General features: G+C 43.9%; 1 protein-coding gene across 2 annotated transcripts in view; it reads right to left on the bottom strand.

Annotated features, from left to right (window-relative positions):
- Positions 1-268: 268 nt before the first annotated feature.
- The window catches only part of LOC108449018 (urea transporter 2-like), an 18223-nt gene continuing 3105 nt past the window's right edge, over positions 269-15386 (bottom strand). For both annotated transcript variants that reach the window (XM_017743723.1, XM_017743724.1), the window contains exons 2-9: positions 9369-9531; positions 8465-8654; positions 7938-8066; positions 6656-6848; positions 4884-5031; positions 4152-4286; positions 3150-3199; positions 269-2131 (exon numbers count right to left, since the gene is read on the bottom strand). In XM_017743723.1, coding sequence (XP_017599212.1) covers positions 1955-2131; positions 3150-3199; positions 4152-4286; positions 4884-5031; positions 6656-6848; positions 7938-8066; positions 8465-8654; positions 9369-9531 — 1185 coding nt within the window. In that variant the 3' untranslated portion in view covers positions 269-1954. The remainder of the gene's footprint in view (positions 2132-3149; positions 3200-4151; positions 4287-4883; positions 5032-6655; positions 6849-7937; positions 8067-8464; positions 8655-9368; positions 9532-15386) is intronic.

Genomic DNA, 15386 nt, shown 5'->3' on the forward strand with positions numbered 1-15386 from the left:
CCCATGGCAGGGGGGGGGAACAAGGACCCTTTCAACCCAAATAATTTTGTTATTCTATGATTCTGTGATAAGCACAAAGAGCAGAACTTAAAAGTTTCCTATGCATCCCACACACACTGATTTAAAAATTTTGTTTTCCTATGTCTTCTACACTACTTGTCTAAGAGGTAACCTATCTTTGGGAGAACTTAATGATAACAAATAGAGAGGAACTTATACCGAACTCAAAAAAGTATGAATGTTTGTTTGAGAAATTAACCCCACAGAATATTATGTAGATATTTATTAAGTAAATCATGGAAATGCTACATTTTACAAGTGAGTGTCAGTCATACAGAAATACTGTTGAACATCTGAAAACCTAAAACTTCACCAGAAGATACTGCCAACAGTTCATCACAAATATTTTACACTCAGAACTTTGTGATGTATGCAAAAATACATGGTTTGGGGGCTTTTTTCCCTTCCCAAACTCAAAAATAATGTTAGATTTTATTTCACCTGCTACAAGAAAAACAGGTTTCGATTTGCTTTTCCTGGAGTGATGTCACTGCGTGTAGGCTCCTGTCAGCTGAACGACCTGAGCATATGCAATATTTTTGGTGAAGGTATCAGCTTCAACATGAGACAGAGTATGTCAGTGAGCCAGGCAGAAAGGTGGCACAGTTAATGCCTGTTGAGGTGATCAGCACTGCTGGGTGCAAGGCCAGCTTCCCCCTTCCCTACCTGCGTACCCTGGGAGCCTGGACAGAGGCGGCACATGGCTGGTGTCCTGCAGAGCTCTGCTGGAGTGGTCCTCAAACATCCCCTTCCCACTGTGAGGCAGAGAGAAATGGCAGAGCAGCAGCTTCACAGAATCACAGAATTGATGCCAAGGCCACCACTAACCCATGTCCCCAAGTGCCACAATCTCAAGGCCTTTAAAACCCTCCAGGGAGGGGGACTCCAGTGCTGCCCCAAACAGCCTGTTTCTAGGCTTGATAACAATTCCTATGAATATATTATCCCTAATATCCAATTTAAACCTCCCGTGGCACAACTTGAGGCTGTTTCCTCTCATCCTATCCCTGTTCTCTGGGAGCAGAGTCTGAGCCCCCCCGGCTGCCCCCTCCTGTCAGGGAGTTGTGCAGAGCCACAGGGTCCCCCCTGAGCCTCCTGAGCTTTAACAGCAGGCTGGGACAGTACAGCATTTTGCTGTTTGATATTCGTGGGCTGAGGGAGGCAGTGTAGGGAGAAAGGTTAAGAACAGCTCAAATTAGTTCTATCTGTGCATTGACTGAACAGACCCATTTTATTGCATAGAAAAGGGGCAGCAATGACTCTCTTGCTGTCCCCTCCTTTGCTAACCCATCACCAAGTTCAAGTATTAAGAGAAATCATGAGATTAAGACAAAAATCACAAAAATCATGTCCGTCTTATGTTTGATGATTGCTAATGAACATCTCTCTCCACGGGGTTTCAGAGGCCCTCCAGGTAGAATCCTTCACAACCTATTTTTTACTTGGCAAAGGGTGCTCTTTATTCCATTTCTCTGCTACAATGAAACTCTCTAAGATGCTTTGCTGTCATAAGCTAGTTTTAGCCATTAATTTGAAGTCCCCTCAGATGCTGAAAGATGCTCTTTATTTCTTTACGTCTGATTGCTGTGTCTTCAATTTCACAGAGATTTTTCTTTTCCGCTTATAAGTAATTTTTCCTGCTGCTTATAATTCAAGTGTCTTTTCAGACATGTGTGCTTTAAAATCATTACAGATTGATCTTGGGAAAGATCTTTCCAGCAAAGCACAGTCCTACCTAATAGAAATCTTCTTAATAGAACAAACAGATGCGGTGGAAAAAGTCTCTCCACGCAGAAGGTGGTGTTGGACTTTGTAGCACACAAATCACAGTCTGTTGGGGAAATACCTCGTGCTCTTGCCTTAAAATCTGCTGAGTATCTCTATTCTTGTGTCTCTATGCCTCACAGCAAGACCTCTCATGTTTCTTCATCATCAGATAATAAGCTCGGTTGGCTTCTGGGTAGGTGACTTTGGAGAGTGGCAGCTTTTGGATTGCAGAGTGGTTTGTGGTCATTAGCAGGAAGGTCAGCGCAGACAAGCAAAAGGGCCAGGTTCCTGATGGCACCCCAAACTGCAAAGAAAATAACAAACCACCTATTTACTACATGTCTTTGGTTTATTTGAGTAACATTCAGAGCCAGCCACTTTGGAACAGGGTTTCTGAAGCAAGTCTAGACTCGGTTTTACATTGAGTCTTTCCTTAGGGAGACTGAGTTTCTTTATGAGGTCTCAACATTGTGCACTAGCCTGCAACATCTACCAGCTCTGGCGAGAGGGCTGCCTGCCCTTCGTGCATCTGCCATGGTCTTGGGCGGACATGAGGTAGGAATGGGTGGAGATGAGACAGGAGAGTGGATACTGGAAACATTCAGCTTTTCCCTGGGCTTTTATACTGACTGACTTCTGGCAATTGGGAGAATAAGTTAACCCAAATTTAATGTTTCTTTACACATGTGCAGGGCCCTTTTTTCCAATTGCTTCAGGCACAAAGTAAATCTCTGAAAGAAGGGAGATGTTGTAGCAGTCTGCCAGTGCCTAAAGCGGGTCCAGGAGCTGGAGAGGGACTTTCGGCAAGGGCCTGGACAGGATAAGGGAGAATGGCTCTCCTCTTCTAGAGGGCAGGGTTAGCTGGGATTTGGGGAAGAAATTATTGGCTCTGAGGGTGGTGAGGCCCTGGCACAGGCTGCTCAGAGAAGCTGTGGCTGCTCCATCCCTGGAAATATTCAAGGATAGATGAGGCTTGGAAAAACCCAGTCTAGAGGAAGGTGTCCCTGTCCATGGCAGGGGTAGAACTGGATGAGCTTTAATGTGCCTTTCAACCCAATCTATTCCATGATTTTGTGATCTCATAAGTGTCTAGAGCTGAGCTGTGGAAGTTCATGCAAACTCTGAGGATGGAAAGTGGTACATGATGATTCCAAGTGGCCTGTTCCAGTGGGAATCACACCAACCTGCTGGGCAGAGAGTAACCCCTCTCCCAGACTGTTTCTGCCTTTGCCTGAATTTTTCTCCATGTCTTGGTGTTTTGTCTGACAAGCCAGGGAAAAATTCAGCATTGGAAACCAGCCCTTAGCTGATACACTACTTACCACAGACAACATGTGGGTCACTGCTGCTCCCAGGTAGGCACTGAAGAGAGCTGTGAAAAAGAAAGGTAGTTCCTGGTGAGTTCTGTTGCTCATGGAGTAGAACAGCAAGGGCAAACATCCCTCATTCTGCCTTGGGTAGCTCAACCAATGACTATGACCCTTGTCTGGACAGTACCCTGCTAAACCCTTTCCTTAACACTGTGTCCCCTCCAACCTGGAGCTTATGGAAAGGGCAAAACAAACAAACAAGCAAGCAAACAGAAAGAACTGGAGTGATGACAAATGTGTTATGGTATCACAGGCTTTTGAAAAATGCACTGACATGGAAAATACGTAGCTTGATGGATAGGGTTAAATAGGAAAATAACCCTTCCACCCTCATCTGTCCTGCCTCCAGGGCTTGAAGGTAGGTCAATGACATACAGAGCTAAATCTTTCTTATATGAGCACTGAATCAGCAATAGCTTCACTCCCAGCTCACTCCGATATTGAAATTTCATATGGAATTGCCTTAAAAATAATTCTTCCGTCCTGCTGTGTTGCCCAGCTCATGCCTTTGATCCATTTGAAGAGAATGGGGAATGTGTACTGTCTAACTACAGCTGCGGACAGATCTTGAGCTCCACTCTTCTGAAAGATTAGGCATGTCCTTCTTCAAAGAAGGAATTTGAGCTGGTATCTATGGCTGGAAGAAACCAGTGTGATTAATCCAGCAATGAATGAACAAACACAATTAATGACTAAAAACAAAGCATCTGATTTCAAAGACCTTAGTTAACACACATCCACTGATCACAGCTCTTGCTTCAAACATAGCTCTTGGCCGAAAATGAAAGCACAGGGTATGTTAAAGCCATGGCTTCAACATCCAGCTTCACCACTCGTCAGCCTCACGTACATCCATCTGCCTGCCTGGAGGTGCTCATCTGGCTCCAGCCCACCTCTGCTGCAAAGGCATCCTGTCTCACTTCAAGGGGAGATGAAAACCTGCCGGGTACCTACCACAGGCCATGGCCAGGAGGTGTGTCTGCCAGGTAAGGGCCAAGAACATGCCCCCGATGGCAGCGCAGGACAGGGAACTGTTGTAGCCCCACAGCCCCGAGTAGATTTGGCTAAACGGTGTTGCTAAGCTCAGCCCTGGAAAATAAAGTCAGAGATGTGTCATTCCTCAGCCAGAGAGATAGAATCGATGGAGAAGTGGCATGAACACAGATTTTCAAGGGTTCTAGCCATCATTTGTAGATGGAGTTGCTGTTTGTAGTCATGTTGCTACAGTCTAAGGGCTAAGTCATTTTAATTTAGCAGAGTCATGGCAGAATTTCCCTGTTGCTCCTGAGCTGAATTTAGTGATGACTTCAACAAAACATATTTGGGACTATGTGTGAATCTTAAGGCCCTGAGGCCTGCACATTCAGGATGATGGCTCTGACTTCCATTGATCTGCCCCTAAAACCACCAGGATACACCCAGAAATTAAGTATTTCATGGTAAAAATTCATCTCAGCACAAAAGACACTAATTTGTTCTGAAGGTTTCTGCCATCATAAAACAGGGTAAGAGAATGGGGAAGTCAATCAAAAGAATTCTTAAAACAGAAGGCTGAATATATTTTGTTTTCAAGCAGCCATTCTCCAATGGGTGAAATACTTGTGATTTTAAGTGCTCCACTTATTGTAGCTCCTGTTTTATTCTCCATGCTTTTATATAAATCTGTGACACAAGCCAAATCATTACCTGCCATCATCCCCACTGCTGAGCCGATCACTGCATGGACACAAATGAGTGGAGAGGAGACAAATAAACCAATCAGGAACATTCCCCCAGCCCAGGGGTTGTCACAACCATAAACCTGACCCACGCCGACTGGAATCGATTGCAGGAGCTGTAGAAATTAAAAAAACAAACCAAACAAGACAATTTGTTATCAGATTTGCAACCTTTTTTTTTTTTTTTTAACTTGTTTTTCTTGGCCAGGCTCATATTTGGCATTTGTTGGATGCAGTCTTTCTTTCTAAGTGGAGCATTTGGACACGTCTCGGGAGACAGCAGGGCATTTCCACTGGGTTTCCCCTTCAATGAAAATGAGTCATGGCTTGTTCCCTAGCCCTGAGCTCCTCTGCCAGGTTTTTGCTCTAAGAAAAAGAGTAAATATTTTGTGAAAGGGTTTAATCATCCTCTTTACATGTGCTGCTGACTTGACCATTTTTACATATCCATATGGACCTTGACAGGGAATCTAGGGGATGGTTCCCTTGGGATCCACTAGGAATATGAGCAGGAGTTGCTGGGCTGGTGGGACAGAACCCAGATTGGTCACAGCTTAGAGGTGGTTTTGAGGCACTATTCTGTATATAGTCCCCATAAAATTATGCACCACGGCAAATGTTCTTTGAGAAATGTCACTTGTGGGTTTCCATTGAGTGTCAATTAACTTCCTTTTCTTAACCACTTCCTGGGAACCTCTTAAAATAATCAGCTGTACCTTAGAAGAAAATAGTTACTCTGGTATCTGTATTGTTTATGGTGTAATGCAGGAAAAGAAAATATTTCTTTGGAAAGGTCCCACTTAAATATAAATTAAAAATATGTCAATGAGTATTTGTACCCAAGCTTATAACCATTCTACCATAGTAATATCTTCTTGCTCATGTCTAATCAGAAAAATGCAATTTTATAAACAGCTTATATCTGAAAAATTAATATTACCCTGTGAGTTAACTGGAATTCTCAGCACAACCTTAGCTGTGGGGAGATGATTAGTATATGCATAGAAATAGAAATGGGTAATTAGATTCAAGAGAGTTTGAAGATTATGATATATACACTTAGATCCAACTGCAAATGAAAAGATCCTCATTTTCAAGCTATCAAAAGTGTTAATTCCTAGAGTAAACCCTTATACTTTGGATAATACCCATCTTCTATATCAAATTTTGTATTGCCAGGCCATAATGCACTCACAAAGGAGGTGGACTTATTGGAGTGAGTCCAGAGGAGGGTGACAAAGATGTTCCAGGGCTGGAGCCCCTCTGCTCTGCAGCCAGCCTGGGACAGCTGGGGGTGTTCAGCTGCACAAGAGAAGGCTCCAGGGAGAGCTCAGAGCCCCTGGCAGGGCCTAAAGGGGCTCCAGGAGAGCTGCAGAGGGACTGGGGACAAGGCATGGAGGGACAGGACACAGGGAATGGCTTCCCAGTGCCAGAGGGCAGGGCTGGATGGGATATTGGGAAGGAATTGCTGTCTGTGAGGGTGGGGAGGCCCTGGCACAGGGTGCCCAGAGCAGCTGTGGCTGCCCCTGGATCCCTGGGAGTGTCCAAGGCCAGGTTGGACAGGGCTTGGAGCAACGTGGGGTAGGGGAAGGTGTCTCTGCCCATGGCAGGGGGTGGGACTGGAAGGTCGTTTAAGGTCCCATCCAACCCAAGCCATAGGAATTTATAAAGGCAGATAATACATTTCTATAGTGTTTTTAATTGTAAGTGAAGGAGACTGTTATCCTGAAGACATCCTACCAATGTGATTTCAGCATCTGCCCAGGTGATATTCGGTGCTGCCGTGGCAGGATGAATGACAGTTGTAGGGAAGAAGAGGTTGTGTGGTCCTGAAGCAGCCAGATAGAGGGTCAAGGCCAAGTTGAAAGGCAAGGTGAGAACAGGCAGGTCCCACTTAGAGAAAACTGCACTTAAAGCGCTGGTGAAAATAGGGCTGAAAGAAGAACAAAATGGTCTCACTAGAAGCTTGTCAGATAGGCAAAAATCACACCAGAACCACATCCAGCCCTAAACCCATCCCCAGAAAATTTGGTCTATTTAAAATAAACAAAAAAACCCGCTCCCCTCCTCATAACTGTTTAATTTTCTCAGTCTGACTGATCAAATCAGAGATTAGAAAGGGTCACTCCATAAATTTCCTACCCCCTCTAAAGGCAGTTATCAATGTACAAATTCCTGTCATGTTATGTCAATATATATGGTGAATTTGGTGAGCATGAAGGAGACAGGATCCAGCACTTTAAAGGAGTTATTCCCCCACTCAGTCCTAGTGTTTACCTTTTTCTTTTTAGCACCTGAAGTGGACTGAGACTAGGACACCCATGCTGGGTCTGAGTGAGCTGTGAATATGCCTGTGTGCCCTTGCTAGAGCTTGTGGATCAGCAGTAAAAGCTGACATCAAAGGGACTGTAACACCACATGAACTTCAGGCAGACAAATTACACGTGTGGTTTTAGCAATCTTCAGATAGACATTTTGGGGTCAAAGATCAGGTTTCAACATTTTTTTCTGTCCAAATACCTAGCAGATTATGGTGCCATATATATGAGTAAAATATTAGTAGTTGTTTGTTTTGATTAGCGTCAACCATCATGTCTAGGGACCACCGAACTGTTTCTGTGCCTGGAGAAGTAAATTTTCATGACATTTTTATATGGTGACTTAAATAGATGAAGCTCTTGTGGTTGATGATGGTAGGAAATGGTGAAAATAATGTTCCTCTTGAAACAGAAATGAATTGATGCATCACAGCAATATGACTCACATTTAGAATATTGAATTACGCATGATCAGCCATTGATTTTTGTTTTCCCCACTGGATTATTTGTGATTATGTGGGTATTTTTATTTGTTTCTGGATTACATCTGAGTTTAAAAGTGTAAATAATGATGCAGATTTAGCAGTGCATATGTGTTAGTTTTGTTCCCTTTCCATTGCTGCCTGCACAGAAATGCAACAGCTCAGTCTCACTTGTGGGGACTCTGGGGCTGGAAGGAGAAGCAGAGGAGACATCTGACTTACCAGGTCATGGACACCAGTGTCACTGGCAGGAGGAGCCACCAGTTGTAGTCACCGTCAGCAGAGAAGACGGCCATCAGCAATCCCACCAGGACCCCGTTGTACCCATACAGGCCTGCTGCTATGGCTGATCTGTGTGGAGGGAACATCTGTCTTGAAATCTTCTCCCCTGAGGATGCTGTGCTCACATCTGCCCTCCCTCCCCACCCAGCTGTGGCTCTGTGTGGGGATGACCTGCTGGGACATTTGATTTTGCACGCTTGGGTTAGCACTTCCCCCTTCTGCAGGTTTATCCACTGTCCCTCTGCACCAGGTGTGGCTGCTGGGAGGATCTGTCTGGTCCTACCAGACCAGATACACAAAATCATAGAAGATTTGGGCTGGAAAGGACCTTAAAGATCACCTTGTTCCAACCCTCTGCTGTGGGCACGGATGCCTTCCACTAAATTCAAGCTTTTCATTCACATCACACATCTAACACATAAATCAGCACTGAAGTGGCTGCTCGAGGTGGAAAAGGATGGACTTACCTGTCCTGACCGAGAATAAGTGCTGTTAAAGTTGAGACAACTGTTCCCACACATCCTGTGAGTGTCCACCATGGGTTCTGCAGCAGGAGGCCAGCAAGGATGACCAGCCCACTGAGGGGATTGTTGACAAACATCACCTGGGATATCCCACGCAGCACCCAGTCAAGGAGCTGGATCATGAGAGGTTTGTCTGGAAAAGATCAAATTAAGTAGTAAAACAAGCCCCCTAAATTCTGCAGATGGTACTGATTTGGGATGTATTTTTGAAACTCAGGAAGAGTTTTGGCTGTGGGACTTGGCACCATGACTGAAGCAATGAATCAACGAGACTGTAAAACCTGACAGGGATTTATTATGGTCTGCACTGAAGTCTTACAGCTGGAAAACTGAGATGAACAGCGAGGTTGCCAGAACCCTGTGTTATAAAGTACCCTGGACCAGATTCATATGAACCAGCTAATTTATGATGTCTGTGGCTCAGATGGCAAATAGTGTGTGTATCCCACTGCTGATTTATTACAGGGACCAAACACACCTACCTATGTGTAATTTAACTTCACAGTGGCATTAGGCTTGACAGAAACTGCTCAGCTGAAAGGACCTGGAGTGTTATGAAGAATGGCAGAGCACAGAATAACCATCCAGGGCTATGTTCTGTGGGACTAAACTCGCTTTGTACATGGCATGTTGGGAGGTAAATGTCATCTCAGACATCCCCAAGATTTAAACAGTATGTGGATCTCTGCACAAAGCTGATTTCTTCTCCTACAAAATGGACATAAATCAGGGTAGAGGTAGTTTCTGTACTACTCTAACTTGAATCACATCCCTGAGAAGTTACTACTCCTTTCATGTACTTTTTATTTGGAATCTGATGTCATTAGTCACGATGAAGTAGGTTTACCTTTTAGCCAGGTTCCAAAATCCTTCATGTCTCCAGTGAGGTAACCCACAGCTCTGCAGAAACTCTTCCCACCTTTGCTCAGTGGATTCTGCTTCACTGGCATTCTTTCCCCCTTGGTTTCTATCTTGACATCAACACAGTTTTCCATGCTGATCTTCTGAACCTTTGGTAAAATGAAAGGGGAAAAAAAAGAAAGCTCATCACAATGTCTCTTTTTGGTCTGATCTTTACCACATAACTGCTCACCATGTGCTACTTTGGAGCCAGAAAGAGGAAAATCCTTACTCTGAACACCTAATTCTTATGTCTCCATGAGTACATTCCCTCTTCACGTGCTCTGTCCTCCCAGATTTCCATGCAGTTATAAGAAGACGTTTCATTTATTAAGTTTCTCTGCTGCTTAACCCATATTTCCAGCTTGAACTTATCCATCAGGCATCAATATTAGGCACCTAAATTCAGTTTCATAATCACCTATTGGGACCAGTTCAACCTTTCTTGTGAGCATGGGCTTAGCCTGGGGTTGTCCACGGTGCCCTATTCCATTACTCACATGCATTCATACATTTCTTTTTCTCATTTGAGCTGTACTTTTAACTGCCCAATCTTTAGAAGTACCCAGCATTGATTCAAGAGTTTAATGCCCAAATTCACAGTTCTTGCTTTCCATTCTGCCTTAGTCATGTCACCTTCTTCTCTGCTGGGACAAGATAGGGGACCACATGTTGGAACATGCGTAGTAAGAAACCCTCAGGGACTAAGGAAAAGAACACTTACTGAATTTAGCAGGTGCTATAAAAAGTTTAAATAAGGTAGGGGACTGTTATAGGCCCAGCAAAGGTGTTTAGGCCTAGATAAGGTGTTTGGGGTGCAGGGCTGGGAGATGGGGTGCCCTTTGGGACACATGTCCCTTGGATAAGGAGCTGCCGGAATACCTTTGGCACCTCATACAGCCTAGAAAGGATTATTCAGGCACGTGGATCAGAGGCTTACACCTAACAGTAAAAAACAGTGTCTACAGCCAAATCAGTGTTTGTCTAAGAACCAATTCTAAATAGGAAGTCAGCAAATTAATAAAAAACCCTGTTCCTGCAGCATACTCTGTTTACTGAACTAATTCTTGGTAATTATCCAGCAAACACCAGACAAAGTGTGTTGTTGTGTGAATACAGAACCAGAGGTGCTTCAGGTTTCACTGGTGAATAGCAGCTTGTGCAAGAAGCAGTGAATTTAGGTTGGGAGCTGATAGTCTAAATAGGATGATACAGACACAGAGATCTTGTGTTAGTCCTTGACTCACTCAAAACTTTACTAAAAAACCTTGTGGGCAGCTGGGGGAGAGAACCCATAGTTCAGAAACACAGGTGCTGAGAACTTAAGCTGCTTCACCCCTGGGCATTGCACTTCCAGACCCTCCAGTGTGGTTAATCAGCTCTGGGTCTGTGTAGGGGAATGCCTGGTTAATGCACATCCTGGCCAGTTTCTCACTCTTATGTTACTGGAGGGCTGGTGGTGACCTTACAGGAAGCAGTAAATATTGGCATAAATAAGAAATGGACATTTTCTACCTTCTGGAAGAGCCCAGCTAATACAAGGACAGGTTTCATATGAGAGGTTGATTAGAGGACCAGTATATACAGAAAAGTGTTGAGTTTGGCTTTTGTAGGACATGAAGGTAAGGATTTTAAGGAAGGCAAGAAAAGAAAAGAGAGAAGAGAGAAGAGAGAAGAGAGAAGAGAGAAGAGAGAAGAGAGAAGAGAGAAGAGAAAAGAGAGAAGAGAAAAGAGAGAAGAGAAAAGAGAGAAGAGAAAAGAGAGAAGAGAAAAGAGAGAAGAGAAAAGAGAAGAGAAAAGAGAGAAGAGAAAAGAGAAGAGAAAAGAGAAGAGAAAAGAGAAGAGAAAAGAGAAGAGAAAAGAGAGAAAAGAGAGAAGAGAAAAGAGAGAAGAGAGGAGAAGAGAGAAGAGAGAAGAGAGAAAAGAGAAAAGAGAAAAGAGAAAAGAGAAAAAAGAAAAGAGAAAAGAGAAAAGAGAAAAGAGAAAAAAGAGAAAAGAGAAAAGAGAAAAGAGAAAAGAAAAAAGAAAAAAGAGAAAAGAGAAAAGAGAAAAGAGAAAAAAGAGAAAAGAGAAAAGAGAAAAAAGAAAAAAGAAAAAAGAAAAAAGAAAAAAGAAAAAAGAAAAAAGCGAAAAGGAGGAAAGAGCATTTCTGGGGATGGTGTCTTGATGCAGGAAGGCATTTTTTGGCTCTGTTATAATTCATTATCTTAATTCATTAACCTTTACTTTTTTCATACTTTATTCTGGAATAAGTGAGTTGAATGTACTTTCAATTAAATCAAAATTTCCAGCCAAGATAAATGCTCTCCATTTGGTGAAAGTGCATTTACATTTTCCTTTTAAAGGATCTCCCTCTTTATGTAACTTGGGCTTTTGCTGTTGCTAACATGTAAAATGAAGTGCTGCTGCACAGCAGAGTGTTGCTGTGTGACCCATGCTGGCGTTCCCTGGGTGTTTCCCTGCACACTGAGCGAGGAGCTGTTTGCACTCAGGAGTCTGCAGAACAGGGTGTAATGTGCACGTGAAGTGCTGGAGTCACAGCCCAGTCCACTTGCACAGTGGAGGAAAAAATTGATGAATCTGAGGGCCTGAACTCACCAAAACTTGATGTATTGCTTTGCCATTAAAGGCAGTTAAGTGCATGCTTAGGGCAGTGATGCAAGTGTGAGCTGGCCGTGCTCCTCTGCTCTGGGTTTCCATGGGCAGAAATGAAGCCAGCTCACCGCAGTTGGCACGGCAAAAAGACCAGGTGATCTGGTGAGTCACTTGCACTAACCTGTCTCAAACCTGATACTCAATGAATGCCCCGCGTACCAGAGTATTCAGAGTCACAAAGGCTGCGGGGTGATCGTTGTTACCTTCTGCCCAGCAGTGCTGCTCAAACTCGTGTTCATTATGTCACAGAATCATAGAATACTTTGTGCTGGAAGGGACCTTTAAAGCTCATCTAGCCCAACCCCCAAGCAGTCCCATTTGATCTAGGGATGTGTCTCTCTGGAGAGGAACCACTGGGAATTCGTCAGCTCTGTAGTACATGTAGAGAGGACAGGACAAGGGACAATGGCTTCAAACTGACAGAGGGCAGGGTTAGATTAGGTATTAGGAAGAAATTTTTCCCTGTCAGGGTGGTGAAGCCCTGTCAGAGATTGCCCAGAGAAGCTGTGGTTGAACCGTCCCTGGAAGTGTCCAAGGCCAGGCTGGACGGGGCTTGGAACCACCTGGGATAGTGGAAGGTGTCCCTGCCCATAGCAGGGGGTGGGACTGGATGAGCTTTAAAGATCCCTTCCAACCCAAACCATTCGGTGATCATTTATGCTAAGGGAGAATGAAATCAGTATTGAACAACCTCCTCACCTGCAGAGCAGCTGGCTGGAAATGAGTGTAGGCCAAGAGAACCTTTGGTTTTGGATGGGGTCTTCATGACACAGTAAAGACCCAGATCCAGCCCCACTGGTTTCATGGCCTCTCTGAATCCCATCCCAGGCACTGTGAGGGGGCTACATCCTGTGTGAGGGGACTGTGTTGTCACCACAGCCCTGAGGCTTTTCCCACCTGTTCAGAAATGCAAAGTATGAAGGACTTGTGTCGCTGTTGTCTCCAGGGACAGCGATAATCACCACATGGAATTCCAGGAATTATTTCATTAATTATCCCCTCGTTTATATAACTTGGTTCGCAGTAGAGAAATGACATTATTGGGTGCTTGACCCTACACCTCCCAGAGTGATTGGCTGAATGCTACGATGCCTATTTCAAAATATTTTCTTCAGTAAACCAAAACAAGATCGTGCAGGTGCAAGAGAGAGAGTTAGTTTACAGAACCGTCTTTCACTGTTTCTCAGCTAAAGCATGAGAAAGGAAAACTTCACAAAATGCTTCAGCAGTGGGAAAATTCCTCTGCTCCTGCTTTTTAGCATCCACAGACTTGCACTACTGCTACTGAGATGTCTGATGAGAGTGTAAAGAAGTAGTGAAGCACTTGGAAACTGGCACCAGCATAATAGTTTTTAGGCATTTTTAGTGATTTTACAAAGCAGTACCTACCATTTATATGCTCAGATTAATGATTTGTTAACACATTACATTGTTTCAGGGCATAGGTGATAGCAGGTATTTAAGAAAGGAGAGAATACAAAAGGTGTCTTATGTCAGAACTGTGGAGATGCTCAGAGAATCTTAACACAGCGAAGTCTGAATATTAATGCAGACTGAAGTGTACATGTTCTGATGGGGATTCCATGTGTGCTGGTCTGCAGCAGGTCTTTTGAAGACCTGCTATTAAAGTTGTGCAAACACATAATTTTCACTGAAAGTGTTATTTTTTCTTAGTGCACAAAGGAAGGAAATGGAAATAATTGCAGAAGGAGTGTTCTGCTGGAACAGACTGCTTGGCTCCCGCAGGGGGGCAGGTTTGGTAGGTTTTTTTTTTCATTCCTGATTTCTACTAGTCTGGGAAAAAGTTTTTTTTTAAAGACTAAGTCCGGTTCTCAGACAGACAGCTTGGAACACACTGCCTCATCTCATGTAAGCTCTGGAGAGGTGTTCCAGTCTTGTAGCGCAAGCTCTCAGTAGTGGTTGGTGTGCAACTGGTGAGATACAGGAGCAGCAGCAGAACCCAGGCAGAGCCAGTCTGAATGCACTTTTCGTCTCAGTGGTGCAAGTGCAAGTGATTTGTAGTGTGCTGTGAGTGCAGAGAAACTACTTAAAACTATTTCCATGGGAAGTGAGAGCTTCCCATGAAACAAAAGAGAACACATAAAAGATGATTCTCTTTTACAAAGATTAAATCATCGCAGGGCCGAGATGTTAATCTATCCTGTTTTTTTAATCATCTTTTCAGAGTTAATAAATGTCCTGTAGCAAAGTACTGACGTTATGCAACCCCGTGTCTCCCTAAATCAATTTTCCTTCCACTTGTGTGCACTTCCTCCCTGTCATGCCATACCCACGCATCTCAGTCATGCCTTGTTAAAGCTGCCGTGGAGCAGGCTCCGTGCTGGGGCTGCGCTCCTGCAGCATCTGGCCCTGCAAATACTCCTCTATTCACCTGCTGAAGAGGGAAAAGCCTGGCCACACCTTCGTTTTGTGTTGTGCATGGTAAGAACAGTGTTGTGCTTGCAGCTGGGAGAGGGACAGTGTCTTTAATTTGGCTAATTAATACTCCCAGGTAATGGGTGCTTCCAAGCTGGACACTGGGCTTTTACCTGTGAAAATGCAGCAAATTTATCTAGTGCTTTCTCTTCTTTCTGGAATTTTCCTCTCTCCCTGCCAAAATTCAGGTTTCTCTGAGGGTTTAATTTATGGTGAGGTATTTGTTTGTCCAAGGACCCGAGGACCTGCTACCGCACAATTGCAGCCATTGTCTCTTGCATTCTCTGAATTGTTGCTGTGAAGTCTGAGGGCAGCCAAGCTCTGTGTGCAGCCTGTTTTTAGAGGAATTCCTGCATCCAAGCACAATAGCAGGAAAGGGCCAGACTCTCAGCAGCTCTAATTCCAGCATAGCCCATGTAATGTTACTAGGGGTGTAGTAAAGCTGGATTAATATTGTGTTAGGCATAGGAGCACAAGCATGCACAAGCACAATCCTCGAAACAGGTTATAATGCACTTGACCCCCACTGGAAAAAAAGAGTTCAGGTTCTCCCATAGAAGATATATTTCAAAGTATTAGTTCAAAAGAAAGCTTACCCTTCAGATTTAAATATTCATTAAGCCCACATGCAATTCAGTTTTCAGAGATCTGTTTCCCGGGGCAGAGAAATACAGAGACACTATCACATCAACTCTGTATTTTTACTCTCTGGGCATTTTCATTTGGCAGAATGGAAAGGCAGTAAAAGGAAATGTTAAAGAGTTCTGGCTATTTCTTTTTCTCTTTTTCTTTTCTCCTTCTCCTCCAAGGTTCAGCTGCCTGGGCTAAGCAGTACTATTAAATCCTCACCCCGCTAGAAGGTTGTTGATAACTG

The sequence above is a fragment of the Corvus brachyrhynchos genome, unplaced genomic scaffold, assembly GCF_000691975.1.
Source record: "Corvus brachyrhynchos isolate BGI_N302 unplaced genomic scaffold, ASM69197v1 scaffold8, whole genome shotgun sequence".
Classification (NCBI taxonomy): domain Eukaryota; kingdom Metazoa; phylum Chordata; class Aves; order Passeriformes; family Corvidae; genus Corvus; species Corvus brachyrhynchos.